The 26360-nt window shown below is 39.7% G+C and overlaps 3 protein-coding genes across 3 annotated transcripts in view; 1 reads left to right on the plus strand and 2 right to left on the minus strand.

Moving 5' to 3' along the window:
• Positions 1-88: 88 nt before the first annotated feature.
• On the minus strand, positions 89-4135 carry LOC112049640 (NADH dehydrogenase [ubiquinone] 1 alpha subcomplex assembly factor 3). Its single transcript, XM_024087614.2, has 6 exons — positions 3936-4135; positions 3566-3668; positions 2969-3027; positions 2675-2768; positions 1992-2128; positions 89-1663 (listed from the first exon to the last, which is right to left on the minus strand). The coding sequence occupies exons 1-6, from the start codon at positions 3995-3997 to the stop codon at positions 1555-1557; spliced, it is 564 nt and encodes a 187-aa protein (XP_023943382.1). The 5' UTR covers positions 3998-4135; the 3' UTR covers positions 89-1554.
• A 445-nt stretch (positions 4136-4580) lies between these two features.
• LOC112049648 (sodium/bile acid cotransporter 7-like) lies at positions 4581-11169 on the plus strand. The gene is made up of 7 exons (XM_024087628.2): positions 4581-5000; positions 6644-6839; positions 6929-7064; positions 8731-8833; positions 8940-9056; positions 9355-9474; positions 9810-11169. Exons 1-7 carry the CDS (start codon positions 4811-4813, stop codon positions 9968-9970), a joined length of 1023 nt encoding a protein of 340 aa, XP_023943396.2. The 5' UTR covers positions 4581-4810; the 3' UTR covers positions 9971-11169.
• A 431-nt stretch (positions 11170-11600) lies between these two features.
• LOC112049651 (multidrug resistance protein homolog 49) overlaps positions 11601-26360 on the minus strand; it is a 43356-nt gene continuing 28596 nt past the window's right edge. Inside the window, exons 3-26 of the mRNA XM_052882848.1 lie at positions 25901-26045; positions 25430-25530; positions 25143-25314; positions 24326-24450; positions 22935-23130; positions 22263-22487; positions 21673-21859; positions 21046-21188; positions 20552-20760; positions 20314-20448; positions 20065-20177; positions 19802-19899; positions 19490-19654; positions 18858-19040; positions 18296-18386; positions 17817-17929; positions 17489-17618; positions 17046-17241; positions 16385-16547; positions 15773-15967; positions 15117-15326; positions 14479-14625; positions 13563-13671; positions 11601-12831 (exon numbers count right to left, since the gene is read on the minus strand). Of these exons, the coding sequence (XP_052738808.1) occupies positions 12731-12831; positions 13563-13671; positions 14479-14625; positions 15117-15326; positions 15773-15967; positions 16385-16547; positions 17046-17241; positions 17489-17618; positions 17817-17929; positions 18296-18386; positions 18858-19040; positions 19490-19654; positions 19802-19899; positions 20065-20177; positions 20314-20448; positions 20552-20760; positions 21046-21188; positions 21673-21859; positions 22263-22487; positions 22935-23130; positions 24326-24450; positions 25143-25314; positions 25430-25530; positions 25901-26045 (3652 nt within the window). The 3' untranslated portion in view covers positions 11601-12730. The remainder of the gene's footprint in view (positions 12832-13562; positions 13672-14478; positions 14626-15116; positions 15327-15772; positions 15968-16384; positions 16548-17045; positions 17242-17488; positions 17619-17816; positions 17930-18295; positions 18387-18857; positions 19041-19489; positions 19655-19801; positions 19900-20064; positions 20178-20313; positions 20449-20551; positions 20761-21045; positions 21189-21672; positions 21860-22262; positions 22488-22934; positions 23131-24325; positions 24451-25142; positions 25315-25429; positions 25531-25900; positions 26046-26360) is intronic.

Consider the following 26360-nt stretch of genomic DNA (forward strand, 5'->3'; position numbering starts at 1 on the left):
GGGAATATTGACCATATTTAAAAGATATGGCAAACATTCTTTAAAAAAAAAAGTTACTGGATGAAATCTTAAACAATAAAACAACAAACATTTGTAACAATATTATCTATATTTTACTATAATCTAATTTATACATAACAATTATAATAATGATATTTTACAAGTTACATAACTACTATTCTTAAATTATAAGACACTGAATTCTCTAAAGGATAATAAGAGGAGAGAGGAGAGTAGCATAACTACGTCCTCTGAGGACCTCAGAAACACCGTATATTAACATCAGATTACTTTATAACTCACTGCGAGCTGAAGGCTCCATCCTACTGTGGGCCTGTAGGATTTTGCGGTGTGCCAGCTCTGCCCACCGCCGTCCTTAACTAATCCGTCAGTCCTTCGGGACCCCCTGAGAATGCCCTGCCTGAGCACGGGTCCCGTGTGCCCTTAAGATAAAAACGACATAGGCTCTGCCATCTTATATACCTACGCCACTGCTAAAGGACAAAAATTTCAATTAATTAATTTATAAATCTAGTTTTAGATTGAGTGTGGATATTTTTTGTCTAAAGCAGAGTATGTACCCACAGGCCACATCTGTTAGTAATAAGTTTTATAGTGAGGTGCTGTGTTAGGCTTCATATAACATGATGTGCTCTAGTTATGAATTTTGACTAGATATCGCTACGTTTAGATCAATAGGTCCAAGATGCGTAAACAACATATCTTTTTATTCGAGAAAAACCCATATTGTAGACCAATAGCGGCCGAATTGTAAACATTACTTTCTTTGCTATGGGACGATTTCCTGCCGCGTGATCTGCCGCTATTGTTTAGTAAATATGTCTTTTTGTCTTCACGAGATGTCTTGGGGCCTACAGGGCAGTGGTACAGTCATTTGGTGCTAAAAAATGAAGTTACCTGGAAAGGTTTCCGGGAGTTTTGAAAATTGGTAATCTTATAGTATACGCCATCTTTTCGAAATGGCGGCGCGAGCGGCAAAGTTACGAGGTGGCAAAGTTGATATTCGCAACAAGTACCTACATCGAAATGTATTAGATAACCAATTTTCAAAACTCCCGGAAAACTTTCCAGGTATATACCAAATGATTGTGAACTTCAACTACACGTGAAGCAAATTAATTATATCTAATAGAGAAATATTCATATGTTATTAAAATATCATAGCTCTAATGATAACACCTAGCGAGAGTTGGCACTAGTCGGTCATACACCAACGGTATAGTATAGTGTCGGAACATGGCATAAGTGTAATTGTGGCAAAGAGCTTAACAAGATATAGAGGTTGTCGGACAAGCATCAACAGTTAGATAAATAGCAATAGTAATATACCTCATTGTAAGTTCATTGTAATATTATAAGTCGTCATTGTAATAGTACGTGTGTGCCATTTTATGACGAGCGGGCCAGAGATAAATTCGTCGGACGTACACCAACGGTAAAACCAATACTACGAGTCGTCATTGTACGTGTGTGCTAGTTTATGACAGGAGCTGGCGAATGCTGGAACCAGTCGGACGTACACCGACGGCGCAGCTAGTACAAGTCCTTCTTGTACAGGTTCTCGTAGTGCAGCTTGGAGCGCAGCATGTCGTCCTCGTTCACCTCCACGTGCATCGGCGGCAGCAGCGCGCCCGCCACTGACCTGCGCATGTAGCACCACTTTAAAATAAAAGTTTTTAACCGACTTCAAAAAAAGAGGAGGTTCTCAATTTTTTTTTTCTTTTTTTTAATAACTTTGTCATTAACCAATTTTGAAAATTATTTTCTTATTTGAAAGAGTATACTTCCAGATTGGTCTTGTTTCATTTTCATAGTAATTTTGTGTTAAAATCAAAATAACTGAAATATGTCTTTGAAGTTGTTTCCATTTTAACTGATGAAAAGGAGGAGGTTATCAATTCGTCAGAATGTTTTTTTATGTTAAAAAGTTTATTCTTTCATTGTTTATAAAAGTGTAGTAAGTCAGTCACCTGGCTTCAGAGTTAAGGAAGTTGAAGGTGGAGCAGGCGTGCTCCGTGGGCAAGATCTCCACGTTGAGCTTGGCGAGGCGCGCCGCGCGGAACACTGAGTCTACCGTGGAGCGGTCTGTCGACTCTAGGCCTATTATCTGGAACACATAAATATTTTCCACATCTTTTACCGCATTGCCTTCATAATTATAAATCATTGTATCATCCTTTTGTCCCACCACAACGAAAGAGTGCAATGTTTTCCATTTTGTAGCTATTGCTGTTGCACATTTGTCTTCCGCTTGTCTCAAGATATGCACATTAGTTGGCATTAAAATAAGAGCAAAACAATGAAGGTATATATGGAATTTACCCACATTGATGTGCTAAATCTAAATAATTATGTAGAATTTCTTTAGCACAACTAGTTTTGTTTTCAATATACAACTCATACTCATATTAAGATATTGACAGCAGCAGATATTTATGAACCTTGATGACACTAATTTAAATTTTGTCTGTATGTAACTATAATAAAAAAAAACAATTTCAATCTATTGTTTACCACAAAGTAACTGTCATGTGGGAGTGCAGTGTTTATTTTTAGTAAGTAAGACTATGTTTTAAGTTTTACACCAGTGTTATAAGCTTACTTACTGGGTTCTCTCCTAAAAGTATAACAACAAACAAAATAACAAACATACCAAAAGGTCAATCTTGGGCTCCAGCAACCTGAAGAGTCTCAGGGAGTCCTCAGTGATATCCTTTGATGTCCTCACTTGCCATGATAGTATTGTTCTGTGAAAATAGTTCTTACTTAAATAAATTTAAAATTTTCTTCACTTTGTTAATTTCTATACTGCTAAGTGATGGATTATATTTTATTAATAGTTGATTGAGCTGTTAAAAATTACTATAAAATCTAAAAAGCCTATCTATTTCTATGCATTGGTCACTTGAAAAAACAATTGATTATAATATAAAAATAAAAAGGTTACCTTGAAAATATAGCTATAGGTCCGAGTACTGTGATGCCATTGTTCAGTCTGAATCCATACTAAAACAAATAACATAAATAAATAAATATAAATCTTGTTAAAATAGAATGTTTTAAATTTGAGGTGCCATTGCTTCCTTTTCCATAAAATGTTTCATCACAGGGTTCAACCTAAATCTTGAAATAGATTACTGAATGTTAAATATTTTTAATTAAAATCTCTATTTAGATTGTTCCTTACAGATTACAAAGTTTTGGAATTTGGTAGGATTAGAAATGTGCCTTTAAAGAGTAAAAGGAAGGAGAGTATAACTCATACTAGAGATATATATGCATAGTTTTTTATGATTTTCGTTTATTACAAAAAATGTAATACAATAGTTGCAGGGATAACAGAAGACCTCCTGAACATGCTAACACCACTATAATTTCTCTAGAGGCAGCACTATTCTAAACCCAACTTTCTTACTTGTAGGAAAATCTACTTGCGGAAATACTGCAATATAGAGCTACTCGAAAAGCTTAAATGACTATTTCAATTAGTATTTAGGGTTCAAGACATAGGTATGGACAAAAACGGAGCCATTATTAGACTTACTGTAGCATAGGAGTCTATCATAAGCCCCAAGTCCTGCTCCTGGTTGATGACGCGCACTGTGGTCTTGCCTTCTCCTTCATAAGCAGCTTTATGTCTCACATTACTATAATAAAGAAAAAAATATCGTCTCTTGAAGCAATATAAGTATTAAGTCTATCAATCAATTTATTTCTTTGCAGATACATGCATTATTTATATAAATGTATCTTGCCAATTAGGCATGCAAATTATTGAAGCTCTGTACTTATACTGTTACTCGCTGCATACTTATAGAGCAAGTATATAAGTTATTAGCACGGTTGATGACTATTGATTACATTATAACATTGATTTGTAAAAATTAAAGTAAGTAAACAAAGTCATGCCTAACCTTAAAAAAACAGGACTCCTTTTACACACTTGGCTTATTTGTCTTAGTTTATTAGATAGCATTTTTTATGAATATCAGTATTTTGAGTATTATTAAAACCAGATGATTATGCGCAATATTTTAATTTAAAAATAAATTGGCAAAAAATCAAAATATTATGACACTTGACTGAAATCTTCTGCTTCATTTGACGTTTTTGACTGACATTACAATTGACATGACATTTGACATTCCATCACAGACGACATCTTACATTTTTTTCTGGCTTTACGGCTCTAAGTTTTAAGCAATCTATAAAACCTCAGACGAACTAAGTTCTAAAAACAAACACTGTTTTATAGTTAAAAATAAAAGTAAACTCAAAACCAAATGATGGAAGTATATAGATAATCAAGCATTCTACTAAGATCAATGAAATCAAGCTGTGTGGTCGTTGGTCAATGGTCAATGGTCAATGATTATCATTGAAATTGAAAACTGTCGGAGAAAGTGTAGAACCCATAGAACCATACCATACCATAAAACCCATAGATTTACGATTCGGTACAAGTAGAACCGTTAAAAAACAAAAGTGACTAGTGTGAAGTGACATTAAAGTATCTAATAATCTGTGCATTACATCATGAGTCTTGTCAATGTCAAATTAAATCTATTGTTTTGAAAGTTGAATTTTGTAGCAATGCAGATGCGCGGTATTTTAAATTTTGTTGTTGAATTTATATTAGAAACTATTGAATTTTCTTAGTAGATGTGTATAATACTAGAAACCGTATCTTAAAATCCGTCCAAAGTGGATGTATTGTCTATAAAATTCCTTGTAAATCTTAAAAATATACAACCATTTTTAATTTTTAAACCTAATCGGTAAAACCTGGATGATGGAAGGCGTTAGCTCTCGGACTCAAGTTGTGTATAATAGTAGGGATCAAAGTATTAACAATAGTGCCTTCAAAAGTGGTTACGAGCTAGATCTGTGGCAGGAAGTGAGAAAACGTTGGATGGTGGTGGGAGTGCTGCTGGCGATGTCGCTGGCCGTGCTGGCGCCGCGGCTGGGGGCTCCCGGAGGCAACTACATGCATGCTCACGTAGATATTACTAGAACGCATTGCACCCATTTGCCCATGTAATTACTATTATTATTTTCTTTCAAATTTATAGAAAATCATACTGAAATGTAAACTTACTTCACTTCATGCGAATTATCATTAATATCTCCTCAATATGATACTGTAATTAATACTTACAAGTACTGTACTTAGTATATAATGCTTTGTTTGTAATAAAGTAACATTAACATTATTAACACAACACAAGTATTAGGATAAAATACTTTGAATTGAAATCAAAAGATCCATAGATAGATATATTCATTATTGCACATAACAAAAAATAAAAAACTACAATATTCATCAAGAAATAAAATAAGTAGGTATAAGTATGCACAAAGGCAGTCTGTCAGTTGTAAGATTCAAGTTATACAAAAAGGATAGTGCAATAATAAATAGATTTGTCATAGTATGCATTGTAAGTTTTCATAGTGTTAGTCTGTTAAGTACTACTAATAACAGTGCCAAGGGTCACTTCAGGCATGTGTTACAAGTTGTGAACTTTCACTGGGAAGTTCTAGGTTTCATTCCCAGATTGGGAATTAATGATTTCTGAAATGTCTTAGATTAGATCTGGTTTATATCTGTTATGCCCATAGATATTATCATTAATCAAGATATATAAATAATATTTAAGTGTATGTCTGTGATTTCAAAATAAGTGTGTTTACTGAAGTGCTCAATTTACAGTTATTTACATAACACCAAACCACAAACAAGCTTATTTAAAATTTTTGTCTGTCTGTCTTTCTGTTGTGCGGGCTAATCTTTGGAATGGCTGAACAAATTTTAATGGGTCTTTCACTAGAAGTTAGAGGAGGTAATGAAGTATTATATAGGCTACTATTTATATGCAAAAAAGTCTATGGTTGACATAGGATTTTTGAAAACAGATTTAATATGTCTGGAAGCAACTAATGAAATATACGAATAGAGCAATCCTATCAAGCAATCATTGCATTCCAGGTGCTATATTCTTAAGGAAATAATTATGTTAATTTGTTATTAAGGGAACTTATCAATCAACTTTCTTAAAAATACAAAAACACTTTTTTACTCAATTCAAGTATCATAAGCATCAATTTATACTACTTATGTAATGACTTTTTATTTTACTTTTGAATGTGAACAGTTCTAGAATGGCAGTAGATTTTCACTTTATATTTAAATCATAAAAAAAAACAATACAGGCACTAATTGAAGGCATGTTACCAATAAAATGATTGAACACAAAATTTAATTTCTTTTAACTTCTCTATTATTGAAATTTTTAGTCATGAATGGAGCAATAAATGGAGTTATAACTCATAATGTCGAGTTTATTTTCATTTTAATATATTCCATATATCTATTTAAATCATGTACTAACTGAGTGTCTTTTACCCAATGCCATTGGATCAGTATCAGTAGACTATAGAAAATAGGCACTCACAGGCCAGACAACCCCATGATGTTTTTCCTGCACTATTTGAGACACATGGTATTTAATTTCTTACAGTGCACATATTATCTAACTAGAAAGTTGGAGGTGCACGCCCCGGACGAATCGAATCGAAGGCGTCATATCCACTGGACTGTCACAGCTGTTAATGATGTCGGCAGGGTTTCTGCACTCGGAGTACGTGTCGTACCTGCCGCTGTGGTACATCTACTTCGCGGCGGGGCGCACGCGCGCGCACGCTGCCCGCGCGCGCCTCTACGCGCTCACGGCGCTGCACGCGCAGCTGGGCGCCGCCGCGCTGTGCGCCGTCGCCGTCAGCGCGCTCGCCGCCGCGCTCGACCGCAGGGTCATTGAGGGGTGAGGGCCATCAGAGCTTAGTCGCAAATAGTAATAGTAGAGGCTGTTTGTGACTGGTCACTATAGTGGCTCACTGTGATGTACTGCAGAGCGATGCTGGCGTCGGTGGCGCGGCCGTGCGCGTGGCTGCCGCTGTCGCTGTCGCAGGACGGCGTGACGCCCGCGCTGGCCGCCGTCAACTACGCCGCGTCCTTCGTGCTGTCGCCGCTCGTGCACCTGCTGCTGGTGATGTACTCACTGTGATGTACTGCAGAGCGATGCTAGCTACTACTAGCTACTAGCTAGCACAATAGAAGTAGACGTCGGAACTCTCGATACCATCTCGAAGCATCGCGCTACTAGTAGCTCAAAGGCATGACTTGCATCAATCTTTATGCTATACTGCAGCCTTCGTCTTGCTAGGAGCAGGAGTGAGCCTGTTGGCACGACCCGTAGATTTCAGTCATCATTCTGCCGATAGAAACAGCCGCTTCTTCACTTCATCGTTCAGCGTGCTGACCTTTGTTTCATTCAATAACACTTAAAGAAATATTAATGTTTATTTGTGTACTAGCGGACGCCCGCGACTTCGTCCGCGTAAATTTCGATGTCAACTTTACTACTACTCCTACCCTACCCTACCCCTACCCTACCACTACCCCAACCCTACCCTACCCAACCCCTACATCTACCCCTACCCTACCCTACCCTACCCCCACCCTACCCCAAACCTACCCCTACCCTACCCCTACTTTACCTACACCCTACCCCCATCCTACCCCTACCCTCCCCGTACCCTATCCCTTTCCTACCCCTATCCCACCCGTAACCCTATTTCACGCCTATCCTACCCCTACCCTACCACTTCCCTATCCTACCCGTACCTCTACCCTACCACTACCCTACCCTACCACTACCCTAAACCCGGCCCTAAACCTACCCTACCCCTACACTACCCCTACGCTTCCCTACCCGTACCCTACCCTACCCTGTAACTTCTCTATCTTACTCCTACCCTTAGCAAAATAGGTCCAGTGCTTCGAGAGTGGTGGTATGACCAAGAGAAATAGAAACTTCTAGGCTAATAATATAAAGGGGTAAAGTTCGTGTGGTTGTAGGAGGTAATCTCTGGATCTACTGGACCGATTTGGAAAATTGTTTTACCAATAGAAAGCTACGTTACGTTACGTTACGTTTGCGAGTGTCATAGGCTATGTTAGATCCCCATATTCACACGGGAACGGGAACTACGTAAATGAAAGCGCCGGGCGTCATATAGCGGAATTTCTGCGTCTTTTAGAAATCTTGTATTATCTCCGAAACTATTTAAGTAATTAACATACTGTAAAGGGCAAATCTTATCTCCATAATATTTTTGTGATTATTAAATAATTTATTTTAATAAGGATTAAAGTTTAGTTGTATAAATAATGACGTAAACCTAAGTATATAAAATTAATAATTTTTTAAACACAAAAGGTACTATATCTGCTAATATATAGAGGATAGATATATGGTGTCGCGGACTTTTTTGTAGAACTTTTAAAGATACATAAAGTCTCCATACATTAATTTCAATTTTACACAATGGTTAAGGCAGCGCATGCGAATAAGTCTGTTTAAGAGGATTTTCAGTCCGACTTGTATGACAAAAACTTTGATATCTCGGCTAATATATATGATACCAATATAATATATATATATATATATATATATATTTTATATTGGTATCAGCTTATAGCACTCCCCGATAATGTAGCATTCTACTGGTAAAAGAATTTTTAAAATCGGACCAGTAGTTCCGAAGATTACCCCATTTAAAAAATGTGAAAAACTTACAAACTTTACCTCTTTATAATATTAGTATAGATGTATTACCTATAATATATTTATTTAAAATACTTTTTTACAGTGTGGACGAATCCCAATACCTCTAATTAAACGCGTATTCATAACTATTGCGACGGCTTTTGTACCGTTTACACTCGGTACTTTGGCGCAGAAGACTGATATAGGTATATTTATATTACATAAATTAGATACATCTTTTAGTTAAAATTCCATCAGTTTAGTCCAATTAGGTCAATTATGTAAGACTCATTTGTCATACTCTGATTGTAGATCCTCGTAGTAGTAAAGTATCAGCTCTGGTGATACTATACACAGAGTGTTGCCAGTTGTTGAGAGAAGCGGAGGGAAGCTTATACATTACTGATGTGATGGCAACACTATTCCTAGGTAAGTGGTACATATTTATTGAGCACTGCCGTACTTACGGCCTTATCTAATTTGGCTGCAATTTGGAAGGGATATAGATTTTACTCTGGATTAACACATAGGCTACTCCGGAAAAATCCATGGTTCCCGCGGGATTCGTGAAAAACAGAATTGCATGAGGACGAAGTCGCGGGCGTCTGCTAGTTTATTATAATCATAATGCAAACTAAAATATATTGACCACATTATATTGAAAAAAATTGAATTCTTCAGTTTGGTAACTGGTTGGAAAGTTCAACATGTGATTGTTTGTTTGTAGTAATAAGCTGGTTAACAACGGTGGCTACGTCCAGCTATCTCTATGTCAAGTGTGGAATGTTAACGCTGAACGAGGCGCACGCATTGTTGCTGGTTTCTACGCCCAAATCTATTCATATTGGTAAGTTTACTGTGTTATAGAAATCGCTAAGAACGGATTTGCGAGAAGGTCTGCTTATAATATTGCTGTAAGGTCAAACTTGCATTTTATGATACTAGAAAGAGTATTGGCCCCAACATACTACCTTGCACTACTCTGTGGGCAAATAGAAAGTGTGTAAAATTTAGTAACTTTAACGTAGCTTTTATTTGGATGTGAAAGCTACCTAGTTGTAAGATTTAACGTGAGTAAACCTAAAGTTTATTTTAAAATCTTAAGATATACCAAGTCCAAAGCTTATCTAAAGTAAATCTAACATACTTCGCTAATATAAATATAATCGTTATTTTCCTTAGAATGGATATCGGCAACACTATGCACAGCGTCAGGACTTGCTCGACTTCCGGCTGTTTTTATAGCGCCCGCTCAAGCGCTGTTGCTAGCGGCTATCACAGGTGATGATCAAGGTGATGATGATAATGCCGATGATGGTGATAGTGATGAGTTGCCTAGATAGAATCTAGCGGAATGACAACAGATAGAAGCAGCGTCGGTGTTTAAAAATTCAAGATCCGATTTTTAGGCGATTATTATCAAATCTTTACCTAGACCTTTAGGCGATTATTATTCTTACTTTATCTATTAGACCCTGTTCTTTTACCTTTCTTTAGGCGATTATTATCAAATCTTTACCTATTAGACGCTGTTCTAAAGCGATTTTAAATCGGTAGATATAAACGGGTTGTTTAAAAATATTGCACGTGATGTAAAAGAGAATGTAATGTTAGATTGCAATGGCGAGTTGCGGTGATTTTAAAGAGACATTTGATTTCATTAGGTAAGTGACTCATTTTTGTTTTAGTAGCCATTTTATTTTTCATTAGGCAATTCGTCGTACCTATTTTATTAGCAATTTGTCTATGCAATCTAATAATACAGTCATATTTGTTAAACTCGAAGCCTTCCCGGTAACGTATATTGTGATGATGGTAGTGAGAATGAATTTTTGTAGATAACATAGGAATTAGTTTTTATCATTGTTGCTATTTATAGATAGTTTAGATTCAAGCCATACAAAATGGTTTGTAAAGCGGAACATTACACAAAAGTATTATACCCCAAAATTGCTTCAAAGCACGCGATATTAGTTGATTATGAATTAATGAGCTCTGTCTAATTACCAAATTTTACAATACTCTGCTGAATTTGACCTACTGTTAAAAAGAGGCCTTAGAAAATATAGCCTTAAGTATGTAGTTTTTAAGCAAGACAAAAGGAATTTCCATCCTGTATGAATGTAGATTTCGCAACAGTTGCAATGTTTGTTGCTAAGCAACCGGTATGAAAAAAATGCAGGAATATAGAATAGGACATGCTGTGTGAGGTATTTGCAATGTGATTTTCGATATACGATAATAATAAACTCATGTGACTTCACGTTCAATGACTTACACTATAAGTAGATAAATTCGGGATTCTTCTCAGTAGTAATAAAATTTAAAAGGTTGTAATTTTAAAAGAAAATGTTTCATAGTTTATATTTAATATTTCCTAGAACAAGTGTGCTCATAAATTTCCAATTTTAAAAGTAATCATAATAAATAATATTTGATAGCAACGAAATTATTATTCCAAGTTCGTTGGGTCCAGTTATTGTGTAATTAGTTATAGGTTGTTGACAATTTTTAAAAATAAAGTTATTTCTTCTGAATACGAGTGTCTTTGTATTATTTCTTTACCCCATAGTTATGCGGAATTTTGCAAAGTACCGACTTTGCGATGATTGTTTTAGAATCGAATTCATTACGGTGATTTTTTTCATTATTTCTAAATATAACGCGAGTAGTTCTTATAACGCTGGCATGACTATATAGCAAACACGCATAAACGGTTCACGTGACCAGATGTTGTGATTACCGTCGGCCTATTGTATTATTCCACGGATTTAGCTAGCTTTGCTTTTGGTTTATCTATGTTTTGTGGATGATTTATTTTATGTGCGTGGAAAATATTCAAGTTTCTCAATCTAGACTTGGCCTCTCAATATATAATGTATCATCTATGCTTGGCCTAGTCTGCTGCAGAGTTCGTTGTAATTTGTCCAATTTGCCACCAACTAGTTAAATGATGAAAAGAAAATGCAATAGTCTTATTCTTAATTGTATATTTGTTTACTTATAAAATCACAATATTATGATTGATTTGTACATTTTTAAATAGAAATCAGTAGCTTACATGTATTTAGGCAATTCTAAAATTACTTAATACTAAATTTTTAATCACAGTCAATAGCTTATTATCTATCTTTATACTAAGAGTTTTGATATTATATTACTCAATTTTCATAAGTTTCTCGATCTTATTGTCACAACCTCAATCGCCCGAAAATAGTCAACATGATACAAATTTTCGAAACAAAAATGGTTTACAGTATCTCTAGATTTCTTTTTATATTTTAGGCTTTAGATTTGAATAAATGCAAGTATTTTGTATAGGTACTTGCTATTCTTAACATAATTTAATCACATCTCATTCAACTCCTACAAGTTTTATAATTTTTAATATTTGTATGTCATGGTAATTTGCTAAAGTACAACAAAACATTTCTTGCATAGATACTTTGGTTTTGCAATATTATAAATCATCAACTACTTACCAAATTTAGACTACAAATGCAATTCATTCTAAATATCCTATTTCGCTAAGCAAATCACAATACATTTACACAATAACCACTTTCATACGTCACTTTTAACAATATCTTAAATTTACTAATACAAAAGGTGTATAAAAAGGCAGGCACGATCCGACATCTACAGAGTATTATTTACTCTATTATTATATATTGAGTTGAGGTTATATAACATTTGGTTATATGTACTACGTACTAGAGAAGACACCACCTACCACTACTGTCTTCCGTTGAACTGAGGTGACATCGCTGCACTTCATATATCGTTTCTTGCTAGCTTACTATGTTAAGGGAAACGTAAGAAAAATCTAGCGCTGCATATTTTAATAGTATCCACTAGGCTATCAAGTCTCTTTAATAGTATGGGTAGACTTAATGTTATAGCGCTGCAAAGGGGGTATGCCCCGGCGTTTTGTCACAGCATGATTTTTATTAGGAACAGCTTCTCCAGTATGTAGTGCATATAATTCAATGGATTTGCTAAAGCACATCGAAGCACTACGTTGTGTCCTTGTACGACATCAGCAGATCGCACAGAAGGGCGACAACAAAATGGCAAATATCAAGGTCGAGTTGTCGTCATTGTCACGAGTTCATTTCGGTAGGGCCTTGCTGCTGCAGCAACTCCCAGTATAAGCCTCGTTTGCGGACTAATTCCTCGTGTGAACCACTCTCTGCGATTACGCCTGCAAAGAAATACATTTTAGTTAATTAAAAACATTAATAAATGCAGGTGTTACTTTGCAAAAGATCCATGTGAAAAATAACAAAAATGTTTACTTTGCTATTCTCTATGAAAATTTTACGAATTCATACACCAGACCCCTTGTCCAATCAGCCAATTTAAAGCAGACTTCTGAAGATGCTCCATTTTAGGAGAAGGACACGTGCAGTGACGGATTATTGTCGAATCTGGTTTCGTTCGTTTTTCATGAAATGTCATCTAATGCGGAATATGATAGTCTGGAACATTAGGTAACACTTATAATAGTGTTAATTTTAAATGATTGATTTATTTTGCTAACAAAAATAGACGATTTCAAGCAGCTACGCGAATGTTTATTATTTAACGATGTCTAGCTATAAATTGTCACAAAGATTTGGCGACTGAGTCCATGATGTCTGTTTAGAGTGGGTATTTAAATAATAATCCAAAGGGCAGGTATCGAACCCATGATCTCTTGGTGTCGAGTCTGTTCCCTCTTATTAATACCCCAGGAAAAAATAGGCTTGGGTTTACAAACACTTGTGAAACGTCATGTTTCTCTATTTAGTACTTACTGTTCCAGAAGAAAAGAGTAGAAAAGAAATTCAGTACCATGATTAAAAAACAGCTTTTATAAAATGATGGGCTATTATTGGTTCTTGCTCTATTTAAGTCAATAAAAGTAGGACAGTATGAGTAGTTGGTAGTTACCTTTGTCGACGACACTGATGACGTCAGCGTGTCTCACGGTGGCGAGGCGGTGCGCTATGATGACGGTGGTGCGGTCCTTGGCCGCCGTCTCCAGCGCCGCTTGCACCACCTGACAGTTCAGGTACAGTTAGCGTTTTGTTGTTTACTTAGGTACTTATCAAAATTTAAAAAAATATGTTATCTATTTGTATTACAGACTATCTATTTGTGTAACGCGGGGTAATCTAATTTAATTCGTTGTGGCCCTTTTAACCTCGTGAACACGGGTTGATGTGGCGGGCGAGCTTAGTAAGTTGTTTCCTCGTTCTTGTCCCTGTAATTGCACTCCTATTCTGAAGCAAGACTCTCTCATTCCGTCATTTGCCTTCTCCACCGCGGTCCGTAATTCTATCACCTTCTACATACGACACCATTAATATTGCTAAAGTTTTATGTTGCCACTAAGTTAGACATTGCCTTTGCCTTGTTTAAATTATTTTATTTACGCTTTACATAACTAAAATGTAACAAAGCTGAGCTGGAAATTTTTCAAGGTTGTGCCAGATATGACATGATGTCCTGATGTTTAGAGTACTTTTTGTTTTTGACTTGCCTAAGTGGTTTGAGTGTCAGACACTACAATATTGATATGGGACTAAGTGTGGCACATTTTTTGAAATAAATGTTTTTCTTTATTTCTTTGTTTCAAAATATATTTATGTAAAGGCTATAAAGTGAATAACTCTTAAAATACATCCCACTTCTGGGCATAGGCCTTCCTTTTTCATTGTCTTATCTGGTTGTTCTTATCCAATGAGCTCATTCGATTCATAATCAATTTATATATGGCAGGAAATAAAGAGCGTTCCACAATAGCTTTTTGATTTATGAAATTTGAAACAAAACGTTTGATTCGTCGTCTGTCAAAAAGATTTACCTTTTCACTGGCGGCGTCGAGTGCGGACGTAGCTTCGTCGAGTAGCAACACCCTGGGGTTCCGCAGCAGCGCGCGCGCGATGGCCACCCGCTGCTTCTGCCCCCCGGACAGCGCCGCCGACCCCGCCTCCAGCACCGTGTCGTAGCCCTGCACAGAGCAGACAATGTCACACAACCCTTTGATGACAAGAAAGCCCTTGATTGCGTACGCACATGAAGTTAATTAGTGACGCTGACGCTGAAGACTAAAGATGGTTAACTTAAAAGTTCAGACGGTTTCTAGACTAAATCATTCCGAAATACCTCTTGGTGGTACGTCTTTGCCGGTAAGGTGGTGACTACCAAAGAATAGGTACAGTATTTCATTCGATGCTCCCGAGAAATCTGCACTACGCGTGCCATGATCGACAACTACCCATTGAAATATTGTACTTTATTTTTAATTGAATTGGTAGATATTAATTAAACTGTATTTTCAATTGAAAATCCTGTCATCCTAATCTCAGTCTGTGTGTCGATCATTTGTAGGTATTATTGGCAACCATCTTCCTGCCTAATTGACACCATCGAGACATATCTTCCTACTTCTGCTTCTTCACAAAAAGCTACGTTGTCTATGGCATCTATGGGAGCACTCACCGAGGGCAAGGTGGCGACGAAGGAGTGCACGTTGGCCATCTTGGCGGCCGCGATGATCTCGTCGAGCGGCACGTCGCGCGCGGTGTCGCCGTACGCGATGTTGTCGCGGATGGAGCGCTCGAACATGACGGGCTCCTGCTGCACCAGGCCCAGCTGCGCACGCAGCCGGCCCAGCGGCAGGTCGCGCCGCGCGTCGCGCCCGTCTATGCGCTGCAACCAGACATGTCTCAGTGACTACTCTCTAGCGTTACTGCTGTAGCTTCCTCGTGAACTCTGCAGCTGTTGAATCTGACCTCAGTCTTGAGCCTTTCCCCCGGTAATATATTAACAAGAGGAGACATGTTTCAATACTGCGTAATCAACAGCTACTTTACATAAATCATAGAAGGCAAAATCGGTTTTTAAGATTTTTTTTTGATTTGTCTACTAATAGACCGCGTCTTAATATTATACTCAATGCGTTTGTGAAAAGATTAGTATTTATTATTAGATATTTCGTCAAGAGCGGTTGAGCAGTTTAGCCGAAAATTGCCACCAATTTTGATATTGGTAGTGCAAAACATATCAATGTAGAAGTTAGTAGGGGAATCCATAGTGGAAAACCCAAGGGTTGAAACAGCCTTAGGTACTATACAAGTAATCCAATTGTCTCTTACCACTACTCCTTGATTAGGATCGTAGCTCCTCATCAGCAGGTGCATGATGGTCGACTTCCCGCAGCCCGAGGGTCCAACCAGCGCCAGGGTCTTGCCGGCCGGCAGCTCCAGGTCGAGGCCGCGCAGCACCGGCACGTTGGGCCGCGTCGGGTAGTGGAAATGGATGTTGGAGAAGGCCAGTTTACCGGTCGCTTTCTGTACACAATGAAAATAATGTAAATTGTAACGATTTCATATCACTCTGAGTTATTGTTTGGGACAACATGGAAGGACATGATGTCGACGCGTCACAGTGAGCCCGTTAAATTTTGATTTTGAAATAGATGATATAGAACATAGACTAACCAAACAAATGAGACAGTCAGTAATTAATATGTACGTAACTCGAAATAACAAAAATCAATTAATTTCAGAGTATGTCTTCACCAAAAGATACATATTTGTTTCTTTGGCCGTGAGACCCTTGGGCCAGTTTGTCGTAGTGCAGCCATTCCACATGGGCATGATTTGTGTAGGTAGTTATTATATTGTTAGGTTAAGTTTCTTATTGAATTCACAATAAAAAAAAATATTGTTGTTGTGCAGCAGCAACGTGTACAGAGTGTCTCTTACCCAAGTCGGATCATCGACAGCGCTATTCTCAGTGACAACAGCTGGCCGCCGCGCCAGCGCGCGGATGATACGAGCGCCGGAACGACGCGCCGCCGCGAAGTTAGGTGCGAACGACAGCGCCTCCGCTAACATCCACGCGCCGTAGATTAAGGCCTCGGATACCCTGGGAGGGACGACAGATTGGTTAATGTTGTTTAACAGGACTTCACGCTTTGAGATTCAGTGAGCAGGGCAGCTAAAAAGGGGCAGGACTGTGAGGAATAGGTACAGATTAATAGTTCACCTATAACTAAATATCTTCTATCGAGATCAGATTTTTTAAGGATGTTGTTCTTTGCAGGATTCTTTTAGCTAAATAGCGAGCTCAAATGAGCTCAATTACATCTCATCTAGTGAGTGTATCATTCCTTTTACTAACATTTAGTGATCTGTGATGACGTTAGAAATCGGTGACCTCGTCTTCGCCGGCGAAGACGCTGTGTAGATTTGTGTTGCCTGGGAAACTTTTCGATCGTTATGTCGTCGTCAGGATCGTAAGAGCTTCTAGTTCTCCAATTGACGTTGGGGTACATATTCTGTTTCATGTACATATTTTGTTATTGTAGGGAGATCTGGGGTTCCACATATGTCGTTATCACGTACAAAAGCGATTGGTACTCACAGTATAGCGTACTCGTAGTTCAAGTCCTCCCGCGCGATGAGGTAGCCGCCGTACGCCAGCGACACCGCGTAGCCCAGCGTGGGCGCGCACAGGCACAGCCCGTACACCGGCCCGCGCACCCAGCGCGAGCGCCGCACGTGCTGCTCCGCCTCCTGCAGCGCGAGCTGGTAGCGGTGGAGGATCGCCCACTCCACGCCTGTAGGCCAAACGATCCATTTTTATATGCAATTGCTTGTGCTTCCCGCAATCTCACGTTAAGGTAAGCGGAGATATGGCCGTTTGAAATAGCTTGCTCAGAATATGCTCTATTCAGTCATACTTAAATGCTGAAGTTGTTAGAATCACAAACACATTGGGGACTTCACTGATAATTGCAATAGGTAGTTGTAAAAACCTTTAACATTTTCATAGCTGAAGGCTGTTCTTGGAAATCAAGGAAATACCTAGGCTATGGACAGTTCGCACGTTGAGTACAGCTTCAGTTGCGAGGCGGGAGGCACTCTCTAAGGCACGTTGTTCTTTAACTTCAGACTTCTTGGTCACCCAGCCTTCCAGGCATATACCACCGATTACCTGAATAGTGTAGAAATTAAAGTTTATTAAAAAATGTGGACTTTGTAAAATTTACTCTAGGCTTTTCAAAGACGTTGAAAGGTTTACATAAAAGGTCATTTGTTTAATTAGATATATTAGGTAGGTACATAGATATATGGAGTAGCCACCGTGATTGACACGAATTCTCTAAATAAATGCATAAATAAATTTACTCACACATGGCACGCTCAGCAAGCTCACTAGGGTCATCTTCCAAGAGAAAGCCATCGCAAGACTAACGCCCAACACCATAGTGCTTACGCCTTGTAACATTGTGCCCAGTCGAGTACCTGAATAATAAAACAAGGTTATCTAATGATACGCAAAGGTTTATTGAGTTTACCTGCAGCAGTTCCGTGAGGTCAGCATCACAGTACAATAAAGTTCAGAATGAGTTTCATTCATTCGTTTTCTAATTACCCTTTATAATAATTTACTGTTTGCTAATTCGTTTTATCCTTCAATTGCCAATGTTATTTGAGTGATCAGTTTTGTCTCGATGTCAATCAACCAATGGACAATCAACAACGACAAGTCAAGATAATTATTTAGCAAAATGCATTTCAGTTTAACATTTAACGCAGAAAGTTCTATCTGTTTTATAAATTCCCAGATGGGCTACTGGGTAGTTTTGAGAAGGTGTTAATTGTACAAACCTGTAGCTCCCTGCACGGCGGCGCAGTCAGATGCCAGGCGAGCGCACAGAGCTCCCACTGAGTTCGTCGGCACGTCGAACCAGCCTTGTTCCTGGATAATAATAAACAGTACGTAGTACTTTAGTTTGTATTCTTTCGTATTTAAAACATCTACTATTGGTTTATTAGCATTTTTTATAGCTGATAAAGCGAGTTATGATCTGAATACAAGAATATTCAGGGTCTCTCTGCATAATGAAAACAGAACTGGAAAGATTTGCAGAAGAATCAAAGATACAAAGCTTAACGCGTCGTAAAGCTGAAGTTTGAAAAGCCGATGTATTGATCGACCTAATGTTAAGCGGACTGATGACAGCTTACAGAAAGCTTCAAGCAGCTCAAGACTTATGTGTTCGCAAGTCCTTACAAGATACCTATGTCCGGTAGAAGACGTCCATCAGCTGAGTATGATGATGATTATTATTTGGTTTATACAGTAACTACTAATCTAATCATAGTAGAACGAGTTGAATAGGTCTAAAAGAAAACAGTTCAAGCAGCTGATTTTCAAAATGGTACAAACCTGCACTAAATAGTTCTTAAACGTGAGTATCCTCAATCTGTCCGTGAGCTTGGCCCCGGCCAGTCCGAATAAGTAGGCTTGCAGGAAGGTGACCATGCCGCTCACGAAGGCTGCACACGCAAACATGCCGGCGTAGATCTGAGAGTAGCGGAGGATTTCGTCGTGGTCGGGCCACGAGAACATCTGGAAAAGGAGTTTTTAACTGTTAGCTGCATTAGGTGTATCAAGGAGAGTTAGCCAAATAATTACATAGGCAATATTAGGCGATGTTCATTTTGGCTAAGTATACATTATTATGAGTGCCACAGTTTAGGTATGCACTAAGGTAGTAGGATGCCCTATCTTGCGCAGTTTGTAATGTCTTGGCCTTCAGCAGAGAGGATTTGAGTTCCAGCTCGGATCAATTTAAGATTAGCACACTTTGGGAAGTTTGGTTTCGTGATCTTTGCGTGTTTTCCGTACCGCCTTCTTGACTCCCTGCAAGTTATTTACTTGTCATTCTTGTTCTATCTGGGCTCTCTCTTCTTTCTGGGACTGAAACACCATTACCACTCTATCACTGTCAATACGCTCCGAGTCACGTCACTTCTAAGCCACTTGATAGACTTGTAAATGAATAAAAATAAACTTACCCCATAAAGCTTTGAGAACAATAATGCGAACACAGGCATGGTAGCGCCGATCAGCAGCGACGCCGCCCCTCCCCCCGCCAGCATCGGCCACTCCTCGCTGTTCAGCTTCAGCAGCTGCCAGCTCGACACGTCCGCCTCTTTCTCTTCCTCCTCCACTTCGCTTTCCTGCAAGTTTCATTGGCTTAAATATTGTTGGATATAAACTAAGAAAATGACAAAACATACGGTAACACTATCTAATACTTATCAGAAGATGAAATAACATTTTAAGTTGTTTTATTAATCAAGATGATAAGTAAGTTAATAACTTACGTCTTCCTCAAAGACACTGGGAGCAGATGCTAGTTGGTTTGTAGACATGGAGCCCAAACGGAGACTGCCGCGGACAAACCGATCGCGTCGGAACGATTCTGTTAAACAAAATATAGTACTTAAGTTTTAAAAAAAACATACAGACGAATTGAGAACCTCCTCCTTTTTTTGAAGTCGGTTAAAAACATGTATGTTTTACGTGTTAATAAGTGTGGCATTTAAATGTTCCAAAAGTGAAAGGTTCCATATGTGTTGAACTATACCTCTGTGTGTGGAGCAAATGCTGCTGTTGCGTCTAACTCTTTGCAGTTTGTTATCAGCTTGAGCGTCCACCACTTCGTCTTCACTGGACTCAGATTGCGCTGCGGCTATGCTTCTGTAACGAACGATTAAATTCAAACTAGAAAATTTGTGGATTTATGCACTTTTTGAGTTTATATGATATTATACGCTACTATACGCGTTTATACGATATTAAAGCATCAATGGCGGTTACGTAAGGCGATGTTTACCTGTGCGTCATGTCGTCCTGCAACAGTTTCCAGTAGGCGCCCTTTTTCTCAAGCAGTTCCAAATGCGTTCCTTGCTCCAACACAGCGCCTTGCTCTATGTACACGATGCGGGATGCGTTCACTATTGTCGATAGCCTGATTGATAAAAAATATTGTAATCATATAGGATATTATAGCAAGAATTTGCTTCATTGTCTTTAAAAACAAAAACAATGCGTACATTGTCTGCAGGACATACCTATGAGAAACCACTAAAGTCGTCCTCCCTTTGCTGGCAGCGTCCAAGGCAGCTTGGACTTGTCTTTCCGCAGCCGGGTCCAGTGCTGACGTGGGCTCGTCCAGCAGCAAGATGGCCGGTTTCCGCAACAGAGCCCGCGCTATGGCGACTCGTTGCTTCTGTCCTCCAGATAACTGTGCTCCCCTTTCTCCTAGGGTGGTGTTGTAGCCCTGATTAATGACAAAATGGTTACTCACTGAAACAGTACACCTGTTTGAAGAAGATTGAAATCTTGTTAAAATATTATTGAGTCAATCTCTGAGCCAAGAGTAATTTTTTTGAACTTTTCCCCTAAAAGCAAAGTCTAAGTCAAGAAAGGTATTTCGTTTACTAACCAGTGTGCCTCAACTTAGAACTCATTATCATTGTTTAGGCATCGTGTGTAGTCAAGCGAGAATTAACCTTTTTTAATTATTTAACCTTTTCCTAATCAGCCCTTAACTTAATATACTTACATCGGCTAACTTGGTGATGAACTGATGGGCGTGCGCAGTCTTGGCAGCTTCGATCATGTCAGCCTCAGTCGCGTCGTCCACTCCCATCATTATGTTCTCACGAATAGTGCCGCTGAAGAGAACTGGTTCTTGACCAACGACACCTGTACACAAAATTAATAGAAATATTACAAGTGCTTGTTAAAAATACGGGTGGCTTCAGTATAATAGAAACGCTAGTGGTTATCACTATGAGTGATACCTATTCGTTCTCATATTAAACACAATATATGAATCTACAAATGTGACTGAACAGGGAGAAAAACGAGCAGTGAAAGTGAGTGTTGTGCCCATTGATCGGATGCTCCTCGGAGTTTTAATCTATGTCAAACTAACAAAACAAGGCCGAGTCTATCGACACTATCGATCGACCCCGGCGTTCGCATGATGAATCCATGGATCTCGCTCTACTATGGAGGTAGTCCATGCAACACTTTTTCTCACGACAATGCTGTCTGGAAGTCCTCACCGCGATGTGTGTATTTATTTGAACTCTGGTTCAAGGAAGTCGCTGATCGCAAGTAACGGAAGGTGGACTCTGGTGTACAAGAGGCCAAGTACGCCACAATGGTGATGATTTGTCCTCACCGATCTTCCTGCGGAAGTTGTGCAGGTGCAAGGCGTGCAGGCGGTGCCCGTCCACGGCCACGGCGCCGCTGTCGGGCTCGTACGCGCGCTGCAGCAGCTGCAGCAGCGTGGACTTGCCGCAGCCCGAGCCGCCCACCAGCGCCACCGTCTCGCCCGCGTGCACGCGCAGGCTTAGCCCGCGGAGTACCTGGACACATGGAAATGTTGGTCATTGTACTTCGCCCTTAGACATCCTTAATCTATTCATTAATCGCAAAATCTTTTCTTAGCAAATGTCTATTAAATACTTCCTTGCTTCCTTCCGGAATTTTATCTGTATGCGTCAAGGGGTCTTAGATTTCGTGATGTGATGAACTTTTGCTTTTATATTTATAGATTAGGTTGTTATTTTATACAAACAGAGCTGTCATCTGAGAGAAATGGAAAACCATCACTAACTAAGTGAGCAACTGTATGTTATACTCATCAACTAGAGGTACTGATGGACGAGCTCTGTCACTACCTTCACTATAATATAAATTGTTAATTAAAATTGCATTCAATGTGATTGCAGAGAATTAGATGATGATGCTAAGAAGAATTGGTGTTACCTTCACATCAGGCCTCGAAGGATAATTGAAATATAAATTATCAAAGACGATGTCGCCCTTGAACGCCTCAGGCTTGACTCCAGAGTCCTGTAAGGCATTGATCTTGGACTCTCGTTCTAGAAGATGGAAGAGGGACTTGGCTGCTCCTCGCGCGGTCGAGAATATCTCCAAGTGAGGGTTCAGCATAGCGATGTTTTGAGCTGCCATGAATGTGCAGAACAGAACCTGGGAATACACAAAAAATACAATTAGATTAGTAAGACGATTTCTAAATCTTTTCTACGGGGCCAGCCCATTCTCCATAGAGAAAAGGGGGCTTGGAACTTAAACCGATTACTATGCTTCAATGCGGATTGTTGAAGCTTAGGGTCATAATCACCAACATGCTGTACTTTCGAGTCATCAGCCAATTCTAATTACATAACTAAATCTAGTTCGTACTATTCGTAGATACGAGTGCACACGATATCTAAACTATCCTGTGGTTCTCGCGACCAAAATCGAAGCAAAGACCTCTCAGAATACCAACAGAATGATAATCGGATGTCTAAGGCGTAAGGTTGTAACTTCGAGAATTTCTTGAAAGGAAAGAATACTCAACAGTTCAAAGCCTGACAAACTCAAGTCTCACGCTCCGGAGCTACTTGGACCAAGGACGCAGTTCAACCTCACCGTGACCATAATCCCAGGGTGGTAGGTCCTCTCCTCGGGCGGCAGCGGCATGTCGTCGACGCAGAGCGCCGCGCCGTACGCGAACACGATGGCGTTGAGGCCGTAGGTGAGCAGCCAGCCGAGCCCCGCGCCCGCGCCCGCCCACGCGCAGCGCCGCCGGGCCGCAGCGCTGGCGCCCGTCAGCGCGCACGAGTAGCTGTCACAGATATCATCATTCCACTTTCGACGGCCTCCGTGGCGCAGTGGTATGCGCGGTGGATTTACAAGACGGAGGTTCCTGGGTTCGATCCCCGGCTGGGCAGATTGAGATTTTCTTAATTTGTCCTGATCTGGCTGGCGGGAGGCTTCGGCTCCGTGGCTAGTTACCACCCTACCGACAAAGACGTACCGCCAAGCGATTTAGCGTTCCGGTACGATGTCGTGTAGAAACCGAAAGGGGTGTGGATTTTCATCCTACCTCTAAGAAGTTAGCCCGCTTCCATCTTAGATTGCATCATCACTTACCATCAGGTGAGATTGTAGTCAAGGGCTAACTTGTAAAGAATAAAAAAAAAAAAAATATCAAATTGTCAAAAAATGCATTCCACAGTCCACTCGATCTACTTAGAATCGCGATGCGGTCAAGCTTCATTATATTATACTAGCTGACGCCGCGCGGTTTCACCCGCGTGATTCCCGTGTCCGTAGAAATACGATGATAATATATAGCCTTCTTCGGTAAATGGGCTATCTGACACTGAAAGGATTTTTCAAATCGGACCAGTAGTTCCTGGGATTAGCGCGTTCAGCCAAGCAAATAAACAAACAAACTCTTCAGCTTTAAAATATTAGTAGTAAGATAAGGTAGGTACATGTACCTACTCCATTCCCCCCTTTCAAACTTCATGCAACCGAAAATTAGTTTATTACCTACTAAAAGAGACTACGTTAAAAAAATATACCTACCTTACATTCATATTACCTACTGAAAATTCTCAGTTGCAGCACGTTGCAGTCAAATTAGTGTTATCATTATCACAAACCATTTGTGCTTATTACTTATTTATAATGATCAATCCAAATCAAAACCTACCGCCAAGCGATTTAGCGTTCCGATACGATGTTGTGTAGAAACCGAAAAGGGTGTGTGGATTTTCGTCCTCATCCTAACAAGTCCTAGATTGCATTCTCACTTACCATCAGGTGAGATTGTAGTCAAGCGCTAACTTGTAAATAATAAATTAAAAAAAAATATTATAAACGTGAGTCTGCCAACACGCATTAGGGCAACGTAAAGGGTCCAAGCATCAAAATCCCTTTAAATAAAAGAAAGAGGCCTTATAAAACTGACAATGATGGCATCAGTTTAAAACGACCTTAATGACTATAGTAGAACAAACACAGGTACACACTTGTTGACTTCAACTTGCTCCCCCGCGTAAGCGCGCACGGTGCGCACGGCGGACAGCGCTTGCTCCACGATGCGGCCCGCCGCGCCGTACGCCACCACCTCGGCCGCCGAGCAGCGGGTCAGGTTCTGTTAACATTGCCATCCTATTAGATGAGTTGATAAGTAATATCCTACTATCCTACTAATTCTATTTAATGTTATAAATGCGAAAGTTTGTATGGATGTTTGTTACTCTATAACGCCGCTACTACTAAAGCGATTTAGCTGAAATTTGGTATTAAGATATATTATAGCCTGGATTAACACATAGGCTACTTTTTATCAAGGAAAAATCCATGGTTCCCGAGGGATTTGTGAAAAACTAAATTAGATGCAGACGAAGTCGCGGGCGTCCGCTAGTCATCAATAAGTATCACAAGATCGATAAGTATTATCATCGTATTACTTGTAACACGATGATGAGATTGACAGATCTTGATCTGTGAATCTCCGTAAATAGATCAATTAATCCAGTGCAACAAGCCATTGTATTGCAGGGTTTTCATCTGTGAACACTTCTATTGTTTACAAGATACCGTTTATTGTCATCATCATCATCATATCAACCGATGGACGTCCACTGCAGGACATAGGCCTTTTGTAGGGACTTCCAAACATCACGATACTGAGCCGCCTGCATCCAGCGAATCCCTGCAACTCGCTCGATTTCGTCAGTCCACCTGGTGGGAGGGCGACCAACACTGCGTTTTTAGTAAGTATAGTGTTGTCCAAATTCACCTACGCCACACTGGCGGATAAGTTGATATACCGTGTAGTACCTTGGCAACAGTGGCAGCCACGAAGAGCGCCAGCGGCACGACGGCCAGGCCGGAGAGCGTGAGCTGCCAGCCGTGTGCCAGCGCCACGCTGGACGCCACCAGCACGCTGCCGCCCAGGTACGACGCCATCGCCACGTGCTCGCCGACACCCATTTTTAATTTTTCTGTGTCTCTGTAAAATTGACACTTATATTAGAAGAAAAGCGCGTGTTTTTTTGTTGTGTCATTTGATGAGGAAAGTCTCTAGGCTAGTCTACAGTGTAACTTTAGTAGGTAGGCACACTCACTCTGTTAACGTCGAAGCGAAGTTCATCGTGGTGTTGGTATCAAAAAATCCTGTCTCTTGACTTAATACTGATCTTAAGAGTTTCCATCTTAACCTTGTTATCTGAAACATAAAATGGGATTTTAATGACATTAACACGGAAATGCTGGTAGGTATTCTGTGTAGGTATTTATTTCTCTCATCAATTCTCAAACAGATTCGTTCAGTCAGTCGTTTTGGAGTCATAAACAGTATAAGTAACTCGACCGAGTTTGTTTAATCTATTATCGTCTTCAGCGTGATCTTGGGAGTTACAAAATACTTGCACACAACATGCTACAAGCTTAATAGTGTATGCTTTTCTCAGTGAACGCTACGAGCTTATAACCGTCATGCGAGCTGTGCCGATCATCTTCTGTGAATCGTAAACCTCATGTGTGAGGGTCATGACCACCTCTGATACCGCTGTACCGATATGATAAGAGAAACCCACCATCCTCCCCGCGGCCCAGTTGGCAAGTGTGACGGCGCAGGCGGCGGCGGTGAGCTGGCACGCCATGATGGCGAAGCTGGCCACCGCGAAGGCGATCGAGTCTTCCACCAGCGCGTCCATGTGCTGCGTTCTGTTGCTGCCCGTGCTGGAAGATCATTACATTAGGTTTAGCAACTAAATACGACTTGGCAAGTACGTAATGGGCTGGAAAATCCTCGGTTCTCTAAATTTAAAATAGGTACTTTTGTATTTTCAACTAATAATATAGCTAATTTATTATTTTATTCTCTGCGTAATTGCGATGAATTTAAGTGGCATTTTCAGGTATATCGCACAAAGAGCCTTCTCAGGAAATGTTAAGTGATTTCTTTTGCCAGGTCTGGATGGCATCGTCGTCGAATCCTTCGCAATTGAAAATTGCCTCAGTAATTTCTAATAAATCGATGTACGATGAACCTAC

This window comes from Bicyclus anynana, chromosome 8, assembly GCF_947172395.1.
Source record: "Bicyclus anynana chromosome 8, ilBicAnyn1.1, whole genome shotgun sequence".
In the NCBI taxonomy this organism is placed as follows: domain Eukaryota; kingdom Metazoa; phylum Arthropoda; class Insecta; order Lepidoptera; family Nymphalidae; genus Bicyclus; species Bicyclus anynana.

What these genes read in the sequence shown, in the direction of transcription:
- LOC112049640 (XM_024087614.2), bottom strand. Translation starts at nt 3,997, where the DNA reads ATGCTATCTAATAAACTAAGACAAATAAGCCAAGTGTGTAAAAGGAGT. An exon ending in AGGAGTCCTGTTTTTTTAAG is followed by an intron (nt 3,669 to 3,935) that starts GTTAGGCATGAC and finishes TCTTTATTATAG; the next exon opens with TAATGTGAGACATAAAGCTG. An exon ending in TGATAGACTCCTATGCTACA is followed by an intron (nt 3,028 to 3,565) that starts GTAAGTCTAATA and finishes TATTTGTTTTAG; the next exon opens with TATGGATTCAGACTGAACAA.
- LOC112049648 (XM_024087628.2), top strand. Translation starts at nt 4,811, where the DNA reads ATGATGGAAGGCGTTAGCTCTCGGACTCAAGTTGTGTATAATAGTAGG. An exon ending in GACCGCAGGGTCATTGAGGG is followed by an intron (nt 6,840 to 6,928) that starts GTGAGGGCCATC and finishes GATGTACTGCAG; the next exon opens with AGCGATGCTGGCGTCGGTGG. An exon ending in CGCTCGTGCACCTGCTGCTG is followed by an intron (nt 7,065 to 8,730) that starts GTGATGTACTCA and finishes ACTTTTTTACAG; the next exon opens with TGTGGACGAATCCCAATACC.